The 22,505-nt window shown below is 46.5% G+C and overlaps 3 protein-coding genes across 3 annotated transcripts; 1 reads left to right on the forward strand and 2 right to left on the reverse strand.

Annotated features, from left to right (window-relative positions):
- Window positions 1-11,256: 11,256 nt before the first annotated feature.
- Window positions 11,257-12,953, reverse strand: LOC129616901 (uncharacterized). The gene is made up of 5 exons (XM_055532408.1): window positions 12,137-12,953; window positions 11,979-12,089; window positions 11,727-11,929; window positions 11,397-11,675; window positions 11,257-11,349 (listed from the first exon to the last, which is right to left on the reverse strand). Exons 1-5 carry the CDS (start codon window positions 12,951-12,953, stop codon window positions 11,257-11,259), a joined length of 1,503 nt encoding a protein of 500 aa, XP_055388383.1.
- Window positions 12,954-14,013: 1,060 nt separating this feature from the next.
- On the forward strand, window positions 14,014-17,729 carry LOC129616902 (uncharacterized). Its single transcript, XM_055532409.1, has 7 exons — window positions 14,014-14,138; window positions 14,187-15,612; window positions 15,663-16,069; window positions 16,120-16,171; window positions 16,669-16,989; window positions 17,042-17,142; window positions 17,189-17,729. The coding sequence occupies exons 1-7, from the start codon at window positions 14,014-14,016 to the stop codon at window positions 17,727-17,729; spliced, it is 2,973 nt and encodes a 990-aa protein (XP_055388384.1).
- A 189-nt stretch (window positions 17,730-17,918) lies between these two features.
- LOC129616903 (uncharacterized) lies at window positions 17,919-22,502 on the reverse strand. Its single transcript, XM_055532410.1, has 8 exons — window positions 22,329-22,502; window positions 21,510-21,739; window positions 20,036-21,461; window positions 19,579-19,985; window positions 19,477-19,528; window positions 18,659-18,979; window positions 18,506-18,606; window positions 17,919-18,459 (listed from the first exon to the last, which is right to left on the reverse strand). Exons 1-8 carry the CDS (start codon window positions 22,500-22,502, stop codon window positions 17,919-17,921), a joined length of 3,252 nt encoding a protein of 1,083 aa, XP_055388385.1.
- Between the last annotated feature and the right edge of the window lie 3 nt (window positions 22,503-22,505).

Genomic DNA, 22,505 nt, shown 5'->3' on the forward strand with positions numbered 1-22,505 from the left:
ATCATGCGACGGGCGATGTGTACAAAGCGCAGGGGACGTAATCAGCACAAGCTGATAACTTGTGCTTGCTAGGAATTCCTCGTTTCATGACCAATAATTACAATGCATCACATCGATTGTGGAGAAACCATCAACCCACAGAGTGGTGGAACGTCGGGAAGATGAACGTTGGGGCTTCCCATATTTAGGAAAAGGAAAATCGATGTCTGAAAAGTAAAGAGCAATTAATATGTGAAAGTAAAGGCTGTCAAGAGAGCAGGATTTGCCCAATGGTCATGATTCCAATACAATTGATGTGTGAAACGGTTCCCAACGAACTGAAGCGACCAAGAAGCATAAAGGCAAAGTCATGAAGCATTTGCTTGAAAAGCGCATCAAGATTGGAGTTCCTTTGTGAGTTGGCATTAAGATATACGTTTGACAGGTTTGACTAAAGCCAACCATGCTGATTGATCGGCTTTCTTCCATTCCTAGGGTCTCGATAGAAGGAGTTAATTGCTTCTTTCTTGCAGCATTGAGGTGGAATTGCAACCTTCGAAAACGTTGGGCTGGAAAATATTGAAAAGTAAAGAAAGAAGAGGACCTAACTGCAACAAGAGATAATAGCGCATGTGTGTTGCGGCAGGAAATTGGGTTGGTTCTGCACGCGTGGAGACAGTTCTAAAAGGTAACTGGCAAATCACAGGAAGCGTCAAATATTTTCGATCCGTATTGGAGTTTCAGAAAAATCGCAGGCTCATTCATGGACTGTTATGCAAGCGCTATATCTCTGGCCCGTTACTGGCTGATGGTATGGCGCTCATGAAAAAAAAAAAAAACAAAACATAGTTGGTTCACCGCAACGATTTGGGAAGTAAACTACCACCAAAAAGTCTTTGGTTGGCTGTATGGAGCCGAAGCGTCTGTGAAATGCTGAAATCCCCTCGGGTTAGAATTCGAAGAGACTCCTTCGTCTATGCAAAACAAAAATGATCCATCGATCTCGGAACTCAATACTCGTTGGGCGTTTTCCCTTGAATAGTTTCATTGCGCCCAAAAAGCCCTCAATGCAGCAGAAGATAGCCGAGGCAGAGTCAACTGCCCTTCAGACATTAAAAATTGAAAGCGATCGCAGAGTGAAATACTGAGGACAAGCCCGACGGAGCACCAAGTCTGATTCTTAAACTTCTGCAGCTCCTTTGTCAATTTTAAACCCCTAGCTCGATTCCTGCCCTGTGAAAAAGAGTCATTGATGTAGATCTTCAAAAGGAATTTAAAAACAAACTGAAAAATGTGAATCCGATGGGGTCGTTGCGGTGAACCAGAACGAAATTCGTCAAGTCAAGAGGGCTGGAATGCATGGGGCTGATCCTGTTGAAAAAGTTGAGATGGCTGCGATGAAGGATTAGCGTTGCTTCAATCAACAGTTGATGGTGCTTTATTCAGCACCGCATCCCTGTTCATTATTGTACAAGAGTTGGACAAATGGGGACATAGAATTGTGGGACAACTCTTCTTCATTGCGAAGGTCATAAAAACACCCACTCTCGAATACAAGAACTTCGAATATTCGGCAGCATGCCTGGAAACTGACCATATCCACTGGAAGTAGACCCGAAGGATCTCCAGCAACGCCGCTCACAAAACTTGGGTCTGCATCCGCTGTTTTCAGGTCCCACAACTCTTGCACCCCTCTGAATCCTGCTGGCGAATAAAGGAGAGCGTTTCCCTTTGGGGGGGGAGGGCGGCTGTATAGATGTTTCCTCAAATAGGGCGTGCCGTTGTCGAGGCGATAAATCCAGGAAGGACAACCAATTGATCGAAAACGGGGGAATCAGAGCAAGTTCACCGGAAGCCGCCGGAACGCCGTCACCTCTTGATTCTGTGTTGTTTACCAGCGAGGATCGAGATTTTTTCGGGTGTTTGAATGATGGTGTCGGACGTCTCTTCAGGCGACGCGATTGATGGACGTCGTTGTCGACGATCCGGGATTTGTTGACGTGTCCGAAGTTCGCGTTGGAACAATATTGAATTTGGAACTTGGATTGATTGCGAAAGGACTGCTAGCGACAACCCGAGCAGATGAAGAGATTCCTGTAGCATTTTGTCGATGAGGCAGTTGACGATCTTGAGCTGTAGCTATCTGGCTTTTCAACTCTGAGCAACGTTGCATCACTGAAGTCAAATCCGGAATTGGGACATCAAGGCGAAACGGATTGCCAATCCACTGCCTATAGACGCAGAGAAGAATGGAAAATGAAAAAGCGTGACGGCATACCATTCAGCATCTGTAAGACACTCCTTCACGAGGCCAATAATGATATTGAGACAACGCGTTATGACCTTCAAATCCCCCCACAACTGAAGAACAGAATGCGAGAAGTTTAAAACTTGCAATCAGCACCACACTCGCAGTGTTTTTCATCTTTCCGTTTCTCATGAGTGTTCCATTCTACACCAACTTGATGAGGCTGCTATGGTTCTTACTAGACTCGGGAAGTTCATCCGAACCATGAAGTGATCGTGACAAGCGCGACCCAACGAGTAAAGTTTGGATTTCTTCCACACTTATCATTTCGCTTAGTAAAATGTCCTGCAAGCAAACTCAGGATCAGACAAGGTTGAATAATCGAAAATCCCAAACCTGCTCAGAGAATCGTTTTGGTGGAAGTCCCAAAGGGTGAAAACCCTCTTTGATGAGTTCGTACATCCTGAACTCAGCAGCACTACAGACTCTTTCACCTTCTTCTCGATTTCTATAGCGTGGGGTTGGATCCTCACGGGGAGAAGTGGGATCCTCACGGGGCGAAGTGGAATCAGATTGGGATTCCGCGGTTTCCTCCGGCTCCTGGCACAATGCCGAGGCAGCAGACGCGAGAGCCCTTTGGAGCCGTTGATAGATCAAAGCTGGATTTTGATTAACGTCAAGAACAGTTCGGCAAATTTCAACTGCGGCCGAAAGAAGGTCCTAAAAAAAGAATTCAGAGGCGCAAGGACAAAACAGTTACCTTGTCGCTGATCGTCTCCTTCCGTGCATTATTTCCCTTAGGAGCTTCAGGAGCCGGAAAATCAGGAACGTTGAATGGAAGTGCCATGAGAGAATCGACGAACACAGATCGGGTTATCACGCTTAAAACAACAGTTTAACAAAAAATGCAAGAGGTGTTAATCCTTACCTTGGAATCCCAAGTCTTCCCTGTAGCATTGGCAAGAGATCTGGATGGGAGGAGAGTAGCGATAGAGCTATTTCATGTCGGTCTTCAAGGTTTGTTTCAGGAGGCCACAACTCTAGTTCATTTAAAACGGTTGTTAGTTCCTGGAGACTTAAATTTGGCTCGCTTTCGTTGGTGGACTGGATTTAATCCAAGCGGGGAAACCAGAGGCTGAAGACGTGAAGAGAGATCAGAGAAGAGTCCTAGCAATCAATGCGACTACTAAGCATCAAGACGTCAGAGGGATAGTCTCCATGAACGTACATGAATAAGTTGGCATCGACTCCAAAGAAAAGTGAAGATTGTCGATAGAGCAAGAGAACGTTCAGTGATGGACGAGGGAAGCAAAATGCGTTGTCTGAGGTGGGAAACCGACGCGAACGCCTTTGGAACTGCGAAGAACAGAATCAGAAACGTTGAAGGCAGACGTTCAATGGTTTACTTGTTTCGCCCAACCAGACAGTAGTCGCTGTCTCAGGACCAGCGACGAGTCCCAAAAGTTCGTCCGTCAGAAGGAGATGTTCAAGGAAACGTCGTGAAGCGTTTTGTATCCTCCGCTTATCAGCGAAGCGATTCAGTCGTTGATTGATTGATTCATTCACTGGAGCTCCGAGTCTGAAACAAAAGAAGAGTTTCTGTGAAGAATAGCAACGACGGGACAATGTGGATGGACACTCTACACATAATGCTGACCTGAAGTAATAACCAAATACATCCCGGCTCTGAAGGCCGTGTGTAATTTGCGCCAAGAGTTGAGTTTGACAAACCAATGGCTGACCATCTAGTCCTTGAAAGAAAAAATACGCGCACTTAAACCTCCTACCAAAAGCAAACCTGTTAATCTGCTTGATTGTGTATCACAACGATGTTCAAGAGTGAACCTTGATAACGTGTGTGATATTGCTTTGATCTCTTTGGACGCGTATTGCCATCCAAACATTTTAACTTTCCGCATTTCTTTATCTCTTTTGGCAAGAAATGAGCGTCTAGGGTAGGACACAAGGTCTCTACCAAATAAGCTTGGAATTTCAATCAAGTGCTTTTGATAGAACATCCATAAATTCCTCATATTCCATCGCTCGCCCTAAAACTTCTGGTTTCATTCCTTCCATTTCTATTCCATTTCCGCTGTCTGCTGTTGTTGCTTTTTCGTGCTTCAATGCTTTCTTCCTTCTTTCCTGTGTTGGTTGGTGGCTGTCATAAAGGCATGCGTCCGAGGCTGAATATCCATACTTCTCTTTCCTCTCATCCTGTCCCGATGTATCAGTCAATTCGACTTCATTGTGACGTATGTCCTATTGGCTGAACCCCTCCACCTTGACAGTCTTCTTGTTCCTTTCTCTTTGGGCTATCGTCAGACAGGTGGGGAACTGCCTCTTCGAACGGCTCTTTAGGTACAATTTCAGGCGCAAGGGTTTGATCTCCTCCGCTTCCACGCCGCCTTGGAGATTCAGCAAGAGAAGACTGTGGTGTAAAGTAAAGCGACGCCCCTTCACCAGATCGTGTCTCGAGAATCTCAGAAGAAGATTTTTATGGATCCACCGAAAACGTTTGTTTGTTTGTCTGACATCATTGCTGACGTCACGCTTAATGTATCGGCCGTCCGCGACTACTTCCATTTTTGGTTCATCGCGATTCCTTGGAGAAGGTTTCAATTGATCTGAAAAAGCCTTCTGAAGTGAGACACACTGCTTCTTGACCTCCTTGACCAATAGCTCCCGACTGCTTTCCTTGTTCTTATTTCACTCGATGGTTTGTCAACAAAAGACGAGTTCCTGATTCATTCTGTTTCCTAATATTTGATTCACGAGATAATTGGGCATCGAGAGGCTTTGTCTTCAACGCGGAGTGTTTGCTCGATGTTTTCCGGCCCAACCCTGCTCCGTCCTGAGAATGCGCTTTCGTCACGAGCGTCTTCTGGCTGGACTTGCTTTTCTGCGAACCGTTTGAATGCTTTTTTAATAGACGTGAGGCTTTCTGCTCTTGAATGTCGTCACGATGGGAAGTGAGGCTACTGACGGTAGTGAGAGACGCCTTTGCGGATGGGCGTAGTGCCTTCATGCTTTGTGAGGAGATGTAGAGGGTCGGATCAGTCCTTTTTCCCTGGGTTGCTTTTCGTCATTTTGCGATCCTTTTCTTTTAGCAGCAGAGTCCCCTTTCCTATCTTCTTTGGTTGCTGGGGCTGAGAACTCTTTCTTGTTAGAAGTGCTTCCCTTCAGAGAAGTCCTCCCCTTTTCTGCAATTCAGACTTTAGAAGTTTGGTTGCTGCTGGATGCAGAAGACGGGTGTCAGACTGGCCTCTAGAAGTTCGCGTGCCTGTGTTTCGAATTGTTGTTTCGGTTGTTGAGACGCCAGTTGAAGAACCTGAATTATGGGATGTACCGACTGAGGTGTTTGTTGACTGAGAAATACGAGTGACCTCGAGAGGGCAATCGATTGCGCTTGTTTGTCTTGCTCCAGATGTCGAAGGAATCACAGAGGAGCATCGAACAGATTCAAAAGTCTCGAAATGGGGCGGTTGCGTTGATTCCGACAATCGAGTGAATGGCGTGGCTTGCCGAATTGTGTTGCCCGTTTCGTGTTCCACGTGCGCCTTTTGAAGCGTTGAAGTTGATTTGGTAGGTTCCTTCTTGCTCCGAGGATGCGACCGTTTAATTTTCTCGGTCGAGACAGCAGGTTTATTCGATTTATGGGGTTCTTTGAGTTGAGAAGTCTTCAGTTTGGCGGGATTGGGAGTCTTTCTTGCAGATGAATGATCCATGGAATCGTCCAACTGGGGCGGAACTTCTCTGCTGCTCGTCATCGGTTTGACTTGATGTTTCGATTCTGGCCCCACTGCAGGTTCCGAAGCAACCGAGAGTCGCTGATGTTCCTCCCCTTTATTGGAGCTTCCTTCGATGCGTTTGATCTGGTAGCGGAGTGGCGTCGAATTCTGTCGTGGAATTTGGAGAGGATCTGTCCCAAGAGAAGTATCTGATGTATTCGCGGCTGAATTCCCTCCCGCGTGCATTTGTCGCGTCTCAGGGTTCACTCCGCTGTCTGGCAGATTGACCCTCGACAGACCACCGTGGACTCTACTGTCAACCCAAACCGGAAGAGATTCCGCGTTCACCCCATGAAATTCCCGCGGGCCACAGAGCCACGGTGTGTCCACTGCGTTTCGCACCAGCCGACGCTGTTGCAGTACCATCGGCCAATCGGTTTAGCGTCGCAACGGCTTGGCGCGTTGGAAAGATCGGTGGAAAGAGAAATTTTGCTGTTCCGCGTCGAGAAGGCCCTTGTGGGTCGTTCTGGCAGAAGACGATTTCCTCAGGATTGGACTCACGGAGAACCTGCAAACTTGACGAGAGTTCGCTAATTGGAACGTGAGGTTTTCCGATTCGACTTCCTGAAACGTTCGCGGACAGTATCGCAATGAATGAGAGGAACGGTTTCTGTGGAAAGATCAGTAAAGTGAAATCGGATCCCACTTAGGTTTGTGCGATAGGGAGAGAGCTTCTTTGAGCTGATTCTCCCATTTGAGAATTCATTCGCACTTCAGGATGTGATGGTTGCCGCAACGGGACTCTTACGGAGGGTCCGCCATGGGGATTTTGACAGGAATGAGAAATTCCATTGGGGCCGATAACGTAGAATGGATGAGGAGAAGAAACGGAGATTGGGACAGGCTGAGATGGCAAAGCTCTAATCAGATCGGGTCTTCCATACTGATGATGGTGAATTCCGACTGCCGTTGCGTGAGAAAATGGGACGAGTTTGGTTTCATGATATGAAATGCCACGTCGTTCTCTGTCGTGGCGTTTGTCCGCGTCGTAGTGGTCGACGTTTCATTGGAAGCGGGAAGCGGAGAAACGAAGGACGTTGCGTGACGTTGACGGATTCGAGAAGGCGACGTATTGAGCGTCTGACGAGACCCTTGGGTGTCTTGAATGCCTGAGACAAGTTGCACAGCTTTTATGAGGGAACGATATTCGGAAAACAGAATACCTTGAAGACCGTTCTTGGTGAAGAGCTGGTTGTAGTTGACGCCCTGAAGTTGTTGTGAGTTTTGGGATTTGGACATCTTGCCATCATGCTTGTGTCGATGTTTCCGGGGAAGCTCGTCTCAGAAATTGGAGAGGACGCAGGTTGTTCTTGAACAGCAGTTGAGACAAGATGACGAGATTTCCGTTTTGTATTAATTTTTGCATCAAGACGCGGCGAAATGCACGTTTCTGGTTTATCATTTCGGGGAATCAGCTGTGATGAAACACTCGCATCTTCCCCTTTTTCTGATGCGTTCGATGATTGACTCTCTCTTCTGATGTTCTTCAATCCTGCTGCGCTGGCCTCATGAGAGGCGTGGATGCCTCTTGATTCGCGTGGGTTCCTTGAAGAGGATTCTGAATTTTGCACAAACCACTGAAGCCCGAGCTTTGGGTCCCTTCCACGCTAAGAGCAAACCCGAGGTTGTTTGGGTTCTTCGATTGCTGCAAACGTCGTCTCGCCACCGCATCCACAGTTGCTGAACGTCCTGTCGAGGGTGCTGCTTGTCGGGAATGGACGACCGGAATCGCGGAACCAAAATTCTCAACATTCGGGACAGTGGCACATTCTATCGTCTTGATGTCGTAATCATTCGAGCGTGGTATGAGGGGCGAAATTCCCGCAGCTCTAACTGATCGAACAAGGGTCGGCGTCGCGCTGCGAAGCAATGTGCTTGGCGACCCTGATAAACTTTGCTGAGAGCGTACGTCCCCAAACTGGGGTATTTGTGCTCCCCAGCGTTCTTGTTCTTGGCGTTGTTGCCGTTCGAGAAAGAGAGTGTAGGGATGTTTGGTCTCCTCAGGATTTCCTGCGATTTCACTCGACGATGCTTCTGCTTGCCTGGTTTCTTCAATTTGCGGGGGGGCGCGAGTTGTATTGAATCTGACCTGAATGAGACTTGGTGAGACTACGCTTGATGCGGCACTGGGGCTAAGGGGAGAAGTAGGCCTTCTACCAGTTGGACTCGCCATCGATAACGGTTGGTGGCGCGCTGAGAAGGGCTGGTCGATGTTGCTAAAGCTAACAGTCGATGAATCATAAAGAATATGCCTTCCGTGGGATAGCGATCATGTTTGAGATGATAGTGTCGAAGAACCCCAGCCTCCGTCGTTGGCTCCAATCGCCATTCTGAGAGAACTGTTCGATGCGATGTTTTCATACTTGGATCTGATCAAAACAACAAAAGTGCTTGAATGAAAGACAATTAGGAGGCTCACCAGATACGTTGCGATCTGTGGACGTTCTTAGAACAGCTTGCGGGTGATTGGGGGAATCAGTCGCAGAGATGGATGACTCCCCGAATTTCTGATCCTTTGTTTTGGTGTTGCGTCGAAACAGGTTCCACATGATCCTATTTAGAAGTTCCTTGCGTCAATCATTAAATGAATTTTGTCAAATCAAACCTGGAGAAGAGAGACAATGTCTATTTGTCTGGTAGTCCTGGGGTGCCACACATCAAAGGTTGTGGCAAGTAGCGGCTAGAGTGTCTATCATCGTCACACAAAGCCTTCTTCTCAAGGGAGAAAGGTCGTGAACCAGTTGATGTTCTCGATTGCCGGCAAACAATATAGGAAGTGAAAAGGGTCCAAAGTTTAGCTTAAATAGAAAATAAAGGACAACACTGAAAAAATGTTCATTTGTCATGAAGTTGAGCAGCACGAACAGGGATTGTCTTTTTCTCAAGACGGAAAAACAAGACGCCATTTCGTTGCGTTTTGGGTGGAGAAGGACTAGAAGGGAATGGAAAAGCTGCAAGAAAGGGAAGTACAACTTAACACGATCATAACAACTTACACGTATGGATGCTTCAAAAATGTTCCCTCGATGCGAGAAAAAGCCAGCCAAGTCAACGGCACGTCCGTCCCAACCCACGCTCCTCGCCCGAGCTCCGATCAAACACCTCAAAGCTGCAAAACAAGTGCTTCATTTTCGTTGAACAATTCGAACTTACATGATAAAGCGTTCACCGCTATGGGAAGATCACAAATAGCGTCGAAATGACTTTCATTGTCGAAGCGTCGCGAAGAGGATGTCGACACCGTATGTCTTCCCAGACTGACTTTGATGTACGGATTCTGAAATAAAATGTGATTTCGAGTGGATTGAAGAAATCATTCTGCGTCTGGCGAACGAAGATCTTACAGCATTTTGGGACAAAGGAAGTTGATCGGCTCTGTAGATGTTGCACCTCAAAGTCGCGACAGTCCCCATGCTGCCGTTAAGATGCTTGGTTGCGTATCGTTGGTCATCCCAAAATTCATCGTCGCTATTAATGTCATCATCGGACTCAAAATCACGCAAAGATGCAGGAGAATCTAAAAAAGAAAAAATACGGGATTTAGAGCGGATAAAAATTGGTTGAAGGGCACAGATCAACGTTCAGAGCACCATTAACTTATTAGCATTTCAGTGAACAAATCACTCCACCAACTAAGAACGGCACCTGAAGACGCTCTTGAATTTTGACTCTTGAGAGCGACGTGTTTGACCAACCCCCATGTTGACGAACCCCCAAGGGGAAATTCGTCTAGAGAGGCATCTGTCTCAACCGAACTGCTCAGTAGACGATCCTCAGAGAACCCCAAGCGAAATGCGAATCTCCCCGCCAGGTCGACCTTTCTTGTCCTTCAGCTGCAATCAAATTGAGAGAACAGTTCTAACTTCTTTCCTTACTTCGATTAGGAGATCATGTGGCTGGTTGTAGAAATCTCCATGCAAAATCTGTAGAAGATCAATTTTCTGGAAGGCCAGCTGACGATCTGACATCAAGGTTTCTTGATCCCATAGCTCTACACTGAAGGAGAAAAAAATGTCATGCGAGGGAAATGGACATCCTGTTTTCGCACCCGAGTTCGGTCTCTCCCGAGTATGGCAGGCTGAAGAGATCATTGAACGAACAAGAAGTGCCCGCGTTCTTTCGAACTTCGGATTTCAGGACGACCTTTCCAAGAAGAAAGCGAACGAACGGATCCTATGGGAGACAGAACACACCAATTTTGCCTCGCTCTGTCCGTACGAACATACCAACTTTGAGAGACGTTCAACATTAGGAAATCCTTTTCCATCCAAAAGAAAAACGTGCAATGATCTAAGTTTCTTGAGGGATCTTCGTTTCTTGATGAGCTCTCGTTCTCTCCGACTTTCTTCGGAACGTACTTCATAACGGATGCCGTCGTGATGCTCTGCGTCGACATTTGACGCGTACATTGAGATGGCCAGATTCTTTGAGCTCTCGGTCCTTGAGCTAAAAAAATAAAAATACATGCAATTTAGTCAGGAGATGTGATCACCTTCATTTTGGCTGCAAGCGACTTCTTTCGGTCATTGAATGGGCTCAAGTCCAACGTGTACTGACCGAGTTGAGTATCGCTAGATCCGGGAGAGACCGACCATATGGCAAATCTGAAGACAAACAGGGGACTGCGAACTTCCGGCAAAATCAAAGAACGAGGTGTCTAGTTGAAACAGCAACATAAATAAGAACAGCAACAGTTTCAATTCTTCTGATATTTCGATTGTGAATGTTGAACCCAGTACTTCATCCGATGGTTCCGGTGTCAAGATTTATCTCACTGTAAGCGCCTCTGAGCAGCATATGGAATGAGCATTCGTGAATCGAATGTTGGGTAAGACCAGAATCAAGGACAACGTCACTCTGAAGGCTATGCGCAACAGAATTGTCAGAGTTGAAAAGAACAACTTTTGCATAGACACCCTGAGACAGAGAAACTTGATGAAGCTCTAAAGATTTCGATATGCCCTCATATGATTTTCTCAGAATCATGCATCAGGTAGCAGGAGACCCTTACTCGTCGATCGGTGGCGGCTAGATTCTGGGCAAATTCAATAGTGACTTGAAGGCAGTGAAACGGTGCGAGATGTGCAACGTCATCTGTAGCTTTCATCGTCATCTTCCAGCAGCTCTAGTTACAATCAATCACCAAAAAAGAATCAACAGCGACTTGAACACAAAAGCTTCCGAGTCTACATGCGAGTTTCACTGCATGCAAGCGGTTTCAAGAGAAAATTTTGATTCTATCTAATAGCGGTATGAATCTGGTTTGAATGGACCTTCTACTGGCACACCAATGTAGTCTGCTTGTTCTTTGGTCAATTGCGTCAATTCAGCACCCTGATTGAACAAATTGAAATAAAGCAGGTGGATCACTGATAGCTTACAAGAGAAGTGAGATGCAAACGGGCAACCTTCTCGTCCAAATGCTTTGGAAGAAGATAGACCTTTTTTGTGTACTTTCCCGTATCCTTGTTTGTCCACAGATCAATTTGGGCTAAAGTTTGGTTGGCGAAGCTGCATGACATGACGAAAGACGGATGTCCCGTGGCACATCCCAGATTGACCAAACGTCCCTCGGCAAGAACAAGGACTCCCTTGCCGTCCGGAAAAACGAAACGATCCACCTGTGGTTTGATTGTTTCGCGCTTGACACCGGGAATTTTCTGCAAGACATCTATTTTTGATAAATCTTCCTTGTTCATTCTTGGGCTGACCTGAAGCCCGGCCATATCTATCTCGTTGTCAAAGTGGCCGATGTTACAAACAATGGCGTTGTTTTTCATCTTTTGGATGTGCTCAGCCATCACAATTCCCATATTACCGGTAGTCGTGACGAAGATGTCACCTCGTTCCAGCATGGACTCGAGCTTGACAACTTGGAAGCCTTCCATACAAGCTTGTAGAGCGCAAATCGGATCTGAGGAAGCATAAAGTGAGATGAATTCCTAGCTCCCGAACCATCTCACCAATTTCAGTGACGTAGACTCGAGCACCACATCCTTTCATGGCAGAAGCGCATCCTTTCCCAACGTCACCGTAGCCACAAATGACGACAGACTTTCCTCCAATCATAACATCTAAACACAGAAATGATTTTTTATAAGGCGCAACCAATGAGAGATACCTGTTGCTCGCATGATAGCATCTGGCAATGAATGGCGGCATCCATAAATATTGTCAAACTTTGACTTAGTGACACAATCATTGACATTGATTGCTGGGAACAGAAGTTCGCCTTTATTAGCCATTTGGATAAGTCGATGGACTCCTGTAGTGGTTTCCTCGGAGACGCCCACAACAGAGGCGGCTGCTTTATGCCACTTTTTAGGATCCTTCTCCAATTCTTCACGAAGTAACTTCAGAATTACTTTCATTTCTTCGTTTTCCGTTGAGTTTGGATCGGGAAGGGCTCCAGTCGCTTCAAACGCCTTTTCAGCTTTGACTCCCTCATGAATAAGAAGGGTGACATCACCTCCATCATCAACGATGCAGTGGGGCCCATCATATCCCGGCCACGTCACAGCCTTCAAAGTGCACCACCAATACTCTTCCAAGGTTTCTCCCTTCCAGGCGAAAATAGTGCACGATGCATCGCGGGCAAGAGCAGCCGCAGCGTGGTCTTGTGTGGAGAAGATGTTGCACGAGCACCAACGAATATCGGCTCCCAATTCTTTGAGCGTCTCGACAAGAACAGCCGTTTGAATTGTTGCGTGGAGAGATCCCGTGATACGAGCTCCCTTCAAAGGCTTCATCGCGCCGAACTCCTTACGAATGGACATCAAGCCAGGCATTTCAACCTCGGCGAGCTCGATTTCACGGCGGCCGAAGCTCGCCAAAGTAAGATCTTTCACCGTGGACTCCATCGAATTGACAGCTGCCCTTCGCTTGCTTAGCAGTCTCCTGGCGACTGTTCCTGCTCTGGCAAACTGTTGAGTTCCCATTGGGGCATGTGGCAAGTGACGAAAACTTTGGCTTAAGTGTATCAACGTGTTTCCAAGTAGCTGTTGTACTGTGTACGGTAGAGGCCCGCACTGGAAAAGATAGAGACTGCCAAATTGTGACCATCAGGTACCGGCCGACCTGTCACTTTGTTTTAATTTTTGTGCGTGAAGTGGAGTTCAAAAATGGATCCCAAAGTTGATGAAAATTCTCCTGACACTTCAACTAGCGTAACCGATTTGACAGAAAAAATGTCTTCCGCGCATCGGAAAGCAACCGACGAACAAAAGCTTCAGAACAAGAAATTTGACGATAATGAAGATGGCAAAGAAGGCAAAAAACCACATAAAAAGAAAAAAAAGCTTTCCCTCAACGTATTCCGTTTCTCCACAGGGATGGACCGAATTTTATTGCTTATTGGCGCCATAATGAACTCCGCTTCAGGATGCAGCATGGTGAGTATCAACTGTATTGATTGTCGCCTAACTTCCTCTTAACAGCCTATTTTTGTCCTCATCTTTGGGGATATGCTGAACGCTTTCGGTGGAGACGGAACAGCAACCCACTCTGTTGAGTACTACGTCTTGATCCAGGTCTACATTGGTCTCGCATCATTCGCAGTCAGCGCTATTGGGGTAGCGGCTTTCGAGATGGCTGCAGAACGTCAGATTCGCAAGCTCCGACACAACTATTTGGACGCCGTTTTGCGGCGAGAAATGGGGCTGGTTTGATCAGTTTGACTCTGGAGTCCTTGCCACAAAGCTCAATCAAAACTGCGTTGATATTCGGTGAGCTCCTGTTGAAATGCATCCGCCTCTTCTATTCTCCGGGGACTCTCGTCATTCTTCTTTATCGATGTAGGGACGGTATTGGAATGAAGTTTGGCCAGCTCTTCATGTTCGCTGCTATGGTTAGGAGACTTCCCGCCGTTTTCATTCCTAACTTTCTGTTTTGCAGTTCATTGGGGGCTACGTGGTGGCGTTTTTCAAGGGATGGAAGATGACCCTTGTGTGCAGTGCAGCAGTTCCCGTTTTGGCAGTTGGAGGATTTTTTTTCATGAAGATGCTAACAACTGCTGCCAGCAAGGAACGCGAATCTTACGCTCAGGCTGGATCTGTTGCGGAGGAAGTTCTTGGAAGCATCCGCACGGTTACAGCATTTGGCGCTGAAGAGAAGGCGAGAAGCAGGTAAGCAGCGGATCCTTGGAAGTGGTCCCGACAATCTTATTCCTCAAGGTATGAAGAACATCTTGATGATTCTTTGTCTTCTGGAGTTCGCGGAGGGATTTTTACCGGACTGGGAATTGGAATGACGATGGGCTTCCTGTTTTTATCGTATGCTTTGGGATTTTGGTTTGGAGGAAAGCTCATTGCTGATGATAAAGAATCTGGCTGTACTGGAGACGATTGCTTCAACGCAGGAAAAACCCTCACGGTGTTCTTCTGCGTGGTGAACGCGGCCTTCGCAATTGGTCAATTTGCATCCCCGTTTACGTCCTTTGTGAAGGGTGTCACTGCAGCTGATGAGCTGTTGGAGCTTGTAGACAAGAAATCGAGTATTGATCCAACTGAACCAACTGGGATGAAAGGAACTGAGATAAGAGGAGATGTTGTGTTCAAAAATGTTCATTTTCATTATCCATCGCGCCCTGAGAATCAAATATTCAACGGGATCAATCTTCACATTCCAGCTGGGAAAACCGTTGCGCTCGTTGGAGGGTCTGGCTGCGGGAAATCAACAATTATTCAGATGGTTCAACGGTTTTATGACCCTGATGAAGGAGAAATCTTGATTGATGGTGTTGCAGTCAAAGATTACAATACAGCGTGGATTCGGGACCAAATGTCTTTAGTCAGTCAAGAGCCGCGATTATTTGCTCGTTCAATCGCTGAAAATATTCGGGACGGTAGACTTGGTGCGACAATCGATGAAGTTCAAAGCGCGGCCAAAAACGCAAACGCTTGGAGCTTTATTTCGGAATTCCCTGAAAAGTTTGATACTTTTGTTGGAGAAGGAGGTTCTCAGCTTAGTGGTGGACAGAAGCAACGCATTGCTATTGCCCGTGCCATGCTTCGCGATCCAGCCATTCTGATTTTGGATGAAGCTACAAGCGCGCTGGACAACGAGTCGGAAAAAATTGTGCAAAGTACTCTTGATGCTCTTGTCGCAGCACGCAAACGAACAACAATCGTTATCGCCCATCGTCTCACTACAATTCGTAATGCTGATCTCATTATTGTTTTGGATAACTCAAATGGCAATGGAGCAGTTGTCGCTGAACAAGGTCGTCATGATGAATTGATGGCAATTCCAAATGGCATTTACCAGAATTTAGTGAACACGCAGAAGTTGCACGGGGTGGTGCAAACCAATACACGGAAGCTGAGCCGTGACAGCTCAATGCAATCGGATATTCAGCTAGACGTCCAGAAGAAATTGAGCCACTTGCTTCGACGGCCATCCTCGGCAGCTTCCGAATTGCGAACTGTTCAACAAGAAGAACCCGCGAAAGGGACAAAACCACCAAGACCACCGGGGTTGTTGCGTGTTCTCGGACTGCTGAAGCCTCACTGGTTTCCGATGGCATGTGGAATTCTTGGATCGATGGCTTGCGGTGTCGTCTTTCCCGTCTTCGCATTGATTTATTCGGAGTTTCTACCGGTATGTGTTTGAAAGAAAAATCTTAAAAAATACCCACTTTGTTCAACCAGGTTTATTTCCTTGAAGATCCAAATGAAATCCGGAAAGAATCTTCTTTCTGGTCTCTCATGTTTATTGCCATCGCTGGTGGAAGTTTGTTCGCTTACATCTTCGAAAAGTCGTTCATGGAGTGGTCGGGACAACATCTCATTCGTGATCTTCGCGCACTGACATTTGACAGAATGGTCTATCAAGACATGAGCTATTTTGATGACCCTAAGCATTCAACAGGGACATTGTCACAGATTTTATCGAGCGATGTTCTTCTAGTTAAAGGATGGGGTGGCGATAACATGGGTTTGATGATCCAGAACGTCACTTCATTGGCTTGTGGTGTGATTATCGCCTTCACTGCAAATGCAAAACTCGCCGCTGTTGCTTTGGCTTCTTTCGCACTTCTTGTTCCTGCTTCTGCGATGTACGCCCACATTTATTTCTCTTAGCTTGTAGTGTTTCCTCGTTACACAGGCACATGAAGTTTTTGGCCGGCTCTGGGGATGAGATCACAGAGGGATCCCAGGTTTGTTATCTCACCCACTGAAGTCTCTCTTCCATCATTAACCTCTCTAGACTGCTGGGTACATCATCAACGAGTCCATCACAAACATTCGTGTGGTTACTGCTTACAACCTTCAAAAAGTGAGTTCCTTTGATCTGAACAATTGTCCAGCATGTCTTATTTAGAGGATGATGGACGCATACGACATTGTGCTGGATAGAGACTTCAGCCAGGGGAGTGAGTGCTGCACTGGAAATCAAGGCTTGTTTTCTCATTCATTCTGTCAGATAGGAACGCTTTTCTCGGGGGATTTTTCTGGGGCCTCAGCCAGTTTTTGCAGGTAGACATTTTCAACCCATTAATCAGCTTGATTATTGTCCTTTCTTCAGTTCGGCTCCCAAGCCCTCGCGTTGTGGTACGGCAGCAAATTGATGGAAACTGGAGAAATTTCCAGTCTCGCGGTGATGTTCCGAGTACGTGATCGGGTACCAAGAGGCCCTTCAATATCCTGTGCTTAGGCAATTTTCGCAATTATGATGTCGGCCATGGGAATTGGACAATCCATGGTTTTTGCCACTGACGCCAAGAAAGCCAAGGATGCAGCTTCCAGGGTCTACGCTGTAATTGATCGAGCCCCCTTGATTGACTCCAGATCAACCCGTGGAAAGGAGTTGCTGCCTAGTGACATCCATGGAGACATTGTTGTTGAAAACGTTAATTTCCGCTACCCAATGCGCCCCGATGTCCCAATCTTCAGTAAAATCACGTTCAGAATCAAACCCGGTGAGACTGTTGCTCTCGTTGGTGCATCTGGTTGTGGGAAATCGACTGTTATTCAAGTGGGTTGTTGCTCTGGAAGGTAACACACACTCGTTTATCGCTTTCCTGCAGCTTCTTGAGCGTTTTTACGATGCTAAAAGTACCTCGGATCCAACATCCTCGAGCGGTGTTCTCAAACTCGACGGTCTGGACATTCAAGACATCAGAGTCAAGTACGATAAACAACTGCAGTTGATGCCACTCTTTGACCCGTTTCAGGAGTCTTCGTAATGCAATGGGTCTCGTGAGCCAAGAACCAATTCTTTTTAACACGAGTATAATTGAGAATATTCGCTACGGAAAAGCTGACGCTTCGGAGGAGGAAGTCATTGAAGCCGCTCGCATGGCGAATGCCCATGACTTTATCGCTGCATTCCCGGATGGGTACAATACGATTGTTGGGAAATTTGGCGGACAGCTCAGTGGAGGGCAGAAGCAAAGAATCGCAATCGCACGGGCAATGATCCGAAATCCGAAGATTCTGCTTCTGGACGAAGCAACAAGCGCGTTGGATGCTGAAAGTGAGAAAATTGTTCAGGCTGCCCTCGATCGATTGCTCGCCGAATCGAAACGAACAACCATTGTTATTGCACATCGTCTCTCGACCATCCAGAATGCTGACAAGATTGTCGTCCTTGCAAATCCGGACAGAGAAGGATCATCAGTTGTAGAAGTTGGAACCCATGCAGAACTGATGGGAATACGGGATGGTGTATATAGAAGTCTTGTCAACATAGCCACTGCTACCGACAGAAAATAGAATTTTCCCCCTTCTTTTTGACTCGAAAAGATGCAATAATTTTGAAAAAATGCAAATAATTTTTAGGACCGTTTCACGCGTTTCTTGCAGTAAGCATTAATGTTTGTAGCAAAAGCATCAGTTCCAAAAACAAAACAAAACAAAACGATTAAAAAGGCATCAAAAAACGGGACGTGAAATTTCGTATCGCTAAGATGTATCAGTAGCAGTGGCTATGTTGACAAGACTTCTATATACACCATCCCGTATTCCCATCAGTTCTGCATGGGTTCCAACTTCTACAACTGATGATCCTTCTCTGTCCGGATTTGCAAGGACGACAATCTTGTCAGCATTCTGGATGGTCGAGAGACGATGTGCAATAACAATGGTTGTTCGTTTCGATTCGGCGAGCAATCGATCGAGGGCAGCCTGAACAATTTTCTCACTTTCAGCATCCAACGCGCTTGTTGCTTCGTCCAGAAGCAGAATCTTCGGATTTCGGATCATTGCCCGTGCGATTGCGATTCTTTGCTTCTGCCCTCCACTGAGCTGTCCGCCAAATTTCCCAACAATCGTATTGTACCCATCCGGGAATGCAGCGATAAAGTCATGGGCATTCGCCATGCGAGCGGCTTCAATGACTTCCTCCTCCGAAGCGTCAGCTTTTCCGTAGCGAATATTCTCAATTATACTCGTGTTAAAAAGAATTGGTTCTTGGCTCACGAGACCCATTGCATTACGAAGACTCCTGAAACGGGTCAAAGAGTGGCATCAACTGCAGTTGTTTATCGTACTTGACTCTGATGTCTTGAATGTCCAGACCGTCGAGTTTGAGAACACCGCTCGAGGATGTTGGATCCGAGGTACTTTTAGCATCGTAAAAACGCTCAAGAAGCTGCAGGAAAGCGATAAACGAGTGTGTGTTACCTTCCAGAGCAACAACCCACTTGAATAACAGTCGATTTCCCACAACCAGATGCACCAACGAGAGCAACAGTCTCACCGGGTTTGATTCTGAACGTGATTTTACTGAAGATTGGGACATCGGGGCGCATTGGGTAGCGGAAATTAACGTTTTCAACAACAATGTCTCCATGGATGTCACTAGGCAGCAACTCCTTTCCACGGGTTGATCTGGAGTCAATCAAGGGGGCTCGATCAATTACAGCGTAGACCCTGGAAGCTGCATCCTTGGCTTTCTTGGCGTCAGTGGCAAAAACCATGGATTGTCCAATTCCCATGGCCGACATCATAATTGCGAAAATTGCCTAAGCACAGGATATTGAAGGGCCTCTTGGTACCCGATCACGTACTCGGAACATCACCGCGAGACTGGAAATTTCTCCAGTTTCCATCAATTTGCTGCCGTACCACAACGCGAGGGCTTGGGAGCCGAACTGAAGAAAGGACAATAATCAAGCTGATTAATGGGTTGAAAATGTCTACCTGCAAAAACTGGCTGAGGCCCCAGAAAAATCCCCCGAGAAAAGCGTTCCTATCTGACAGAATGAATGAGAAAACAAGCCTTGATTTCCAGTGCAGCACTCACTCCCCTGGCTGAAGTCTCTATCCAGCACAATGTCGTATGCGTCCATCATCCTCTAAATAAGACATGCTGGACAATTGTTCAGATCAAAGGAACTCACTTTTTGAAGGTTGTAAGCAGTAACCACACGAATGTTTGTGATGGACTCGTTGATGATGTACCCAGCAGTCTAGAGAGGTTAATGATGGAAGAGAGACTTCAGTGGGTGAGATAACAAACCTGGGATCCCTCTGTGATCTCATCCCCAGAGCCGGCCAAAAACTTCATGTGCCTGTGTAACGAGGAAACACTACAAGCTAAGAGAAATAAATGTGGGCGTACATCGCAGAAGCAGGAACAAGAAGTGCGAAAGAAGCCAAAGCAACAGCGGCGAGTTTTGCATTTGCAGTGAAGGCGATAATCACACCACAAGCCAATGAAGTGACGTTCTGGATCATCAAACCCATGTTATCGCCACCCCATCCTTTAACTAGAAGAACATCGCTCGATAAAATCTGTGACAATGTCCCTGTTGAATGCTTAGGGTCATCAAAATAGCTCATGTCTTGATAGACCATTCTGTCAAATGTCAGTGCGCGAAGATCACGAATGAGATGTTGTCCCGACCACTCCATGAACGACTTTTCGAAGATGTAAGCGAACAAACTTCCACCAGCGATGGCAATAAACATGAGAGACCAGAAAGAAGATTCTTTCCGGATTTCATTTGGATCTTCAAGGAAATAAACCTGGTTGAACAAAGTGGGTATTTTTTAAGATTTTTCTTTCAAACACATACCGGTAGAAACTCCGAATAAATCAATGCGAAGACGGGAAAGACGACACCGCAAGCCATCGATCCAAGAATTCCACATGCCATCGGAAACCAGTGAGGCTTCAGCAGTCCGAGAACACGCAAAAACCCCGGTGGTCTTGGTGGTTTTGTCCCTTTCGCGGGTTCTTCTTGTTGAACAGTTCGCAATTCGGAAGCTGCCGAGGATGGCCGTCGAAGCAAGTGGCTCAATTTCTTCTGGACGTCTAGCTGAATATCCGATTGCATTGAGCTGTCACGGCTCAGCTTCCGTGTATTGGTTTGCACCACCCCGTGCAACTTCTGCGTGTTCACTAAATTCTGGTAAATGCCATTTGGAATTGCCATCAATTCATCATGACGACCTTGTTCAGCGACAACTGCTCCATTGCCATTTGAGTTATCCAAAACAATAATGAGATCAGCATTACGAATTGTAGTGAGACGATGGGCGATAACGATTGTTGTTCGTTTACGCGCTGCGACAAGAGCATCAAGAGTACTTTGCACAACTTTTTCCGACTCGTTGTCCAGCGCGCTTGTAGCTTCATCCAAAATCAGAATGGCTGGATCGCGAAGCATGGCACGGGCAATAGCAATGCGTTGCTTCTGTCCACCACTAAGCTGAGAACCTCCTTCTCCAACAAAAGTATCAAACTTTTCAGGGAATTCCGAAATAAAGCTCCAAGCGTTTGCGTTTTTGGCCGCGCTTTGAACTTCATCAATTGTCGCACCAAGTCTACCGTCCCGAATATTTTCAGCAATCGAGCGAGCAAATAATCGCGGCTCTTGACTGACTAAAGACATTTGGTCCCGAATCCACGCTGTATTGTAATCTTTGACTGCAACCCCATCAATCAAGATTTCTCCTTCATCAGGGTCATAAAACCGTTGAACCATCTGAATAATTGTTGATTTCCCGCAGCCAGACCCTCCAACGAGCGCAACGGTTTTCCCAGCTGGAATGTGAAGATTGATCCCGTTGAATATTTGATTCTCAGGGCGCGATGGATAATGAAAATGAACATTTTTGAACACAACATCTCCTCTTATCTCAGTTCCTTTCATCCCAGTTGGTTCAGTTGGATCAATACTCGATTTCTTGTCTACAAGCTCCAACAGCTCATCAGCTGCAGTGACACCCTTCACAAAGGACGTAAACGGGGATGCAAATTGACCAATTGCGAAGGCCGCGTTCACCACGCAGAAGAACACCGTGAGGGTTTTTCCTGCGTTGAAGCAATCGTCTCCAGTACAGCCAGATTCTTTATCATCAGCAATGAGCTTTCCTCCAAACCAAAATCCCAAAGCATACGACAAAAACAGAAAGCCCATTGTCATTCCAAGGCCAATTCCAGTAAATATCCCTCCGCGAACTCCAGAAGACAAAGAATCATCAAGATGTTCTTCATACCTTGAGGAATAAGATTTTCGGGACCACATTGGACAATCAGCCTCTCACCTGCCTCTCGCTTTCTCCTCAGCGCCAAATGCTGCAACCGTGCGGATGCTTCCAAGAACTTCCTCCGCAACAGATCCAGCCTGAGCGTAAGATTCGCGTTCCTTGCTGGCAGCAGTTGTTAGCATCTTCATGAAAAAGAATCCCGCAACAGCCAAAACGGGAACTACTGAGCTCATCACGAGGGCCAACTTCCATCCCTTGAAAAACGCCACCACGTAGCCCCCAATGAACTGCAAAACAGAAAGTTAGAAATGAAAACGGCGGGAAGTCTTCTAACCACAGCTGCAAACACGAAGAGCTGGGCAAGCTTCATTCCAATACCATCCCTAAAAGAAGCGATGAAGAAGAATAACGAGAGACCCCAGGAAATGGAAGCAGCGGATTCATTTCAACAGGAGCTCACCGAATATCAACGCAGTTTTGATTGAGCTTCGTGGCAAGGACTCCAGAGTCAAACTGATCAAACCAGCCCATTTCTTGCCGCAAAACGGCGTCCAAGTAGTTGTGTCGCAGCTTGGAAATCTGCCGTTCTGCAGCAAGCTCGAAAGCCATTACCCCGATGGCGCTGACTGCGAAAGATGCGAGACCAATGTACAGTTGGATCAAGATGTAGTACTCAACAGGATGAGTCGCTGCTTTGTCTCCACCGAAAGCGTTCAGCATATCCCCAAAGATCACGACAAAAATAGGCTTTTAAAAGAAGGAAGTCAGGCAACTATCAAGAGAGTTGATACTCACCATGCTGCAGCCTGACGCGAAGTTCATTATGGCGCCAAGAAGCAACAGAAATCGGTCTATCCCTGTGGAGAAACGAAAGACGTTGAGGGAAAGCTTCTTTTTCTTTTTCTGTGTTTCTTTGCCATCTTCATTAGCACCAGATTTCTTCGATACGTGTGCAATTTCCTTGTTGTTTTGAAGTGACTTCCCGTGGGTGGCATTGGGAGGACTTTGAGGGGTCGCTTCTGCTGTAGCCGAAGAGTCCCCTCGATCCATTAT

This window comes from Condylostylus longicornis, unplaced genomic scaffold, assembly GCF_029603195.1.
Source record: "Condylostylus longicornis isolate FDR11 unplaced genomic scaffold, ASM2960319v2 ptg000323l, whole genome shotgun sequence".
Lineage (NCBI taxonomy): Eukaryota > Metazoa > Arthropoda > Insecta > Diptera > Dolichopodidae > Condylostylus > Condylostylus longicornis.

Coding starts and splice junctions, on each gene's coding strand:
- LOC129616901 (XM_055532408.1), bottom strand. CDS start 12,953: ATGGGAACTCAACAGTTTGCCAGAGCAGGAACAGTCGCCAGGAGACTG. Junction 11,930..11,978: donor AGTCTACGTCACTGAAATTG/GTGAGATGGTTC, acceptor ATGCTTCCTCAG/ATCCGATTTGCGCTCTACAA. Junction 11,350..11,396: donor GTTTGCATCTCACTTCTCTT/GTAAGCTATCAG, acceptor TTGTTCAATCAG/GGTGCTGAATTGACGCAATT.
- LOC129616902 (XM_055532409.1), top strand. CDS start 14,014: ATGCTAACAACTGCTGCCAGCAAGGAACGCGAATCTTACGCTCAGGCT. Junction 14,139..14,186: donor GAAGAGAAGGCGAGAAGCAG/GTAAGCAGCGGA, acceptor TTATTCCTCAAG/GTATGAAGAACATCTTGATG. Junction 16,070..16,119: donor CTTGTTCCTGCTTCTGCGAT/GTACGCCCACAT, acceptor CTCGTTACACAG/GCACATGAAGTTTTTGGCCG.
- LOC129616903 (XM_055532410.1), bottom strand. CDS start 22,502: ATGGATCGAGGGGACTCTTCGGCTACAGCAGAAGCGACCCCTCAAAGT. Junction 21,740..22,328: donor AAAAGAAGCTTTCCCTCAAC/GTCTTTCGTTTC, acceptor TCTGTTTTGCAG/TTCATTGGGGGCTACGTGGT. Junction 19,986..20,035: donor TTTATTCGGAGTTTCTACCG/GTATGTGTTTGA, acceptor TTGTTCAACCAG/GTTTATTTCCTTGAAGATCC.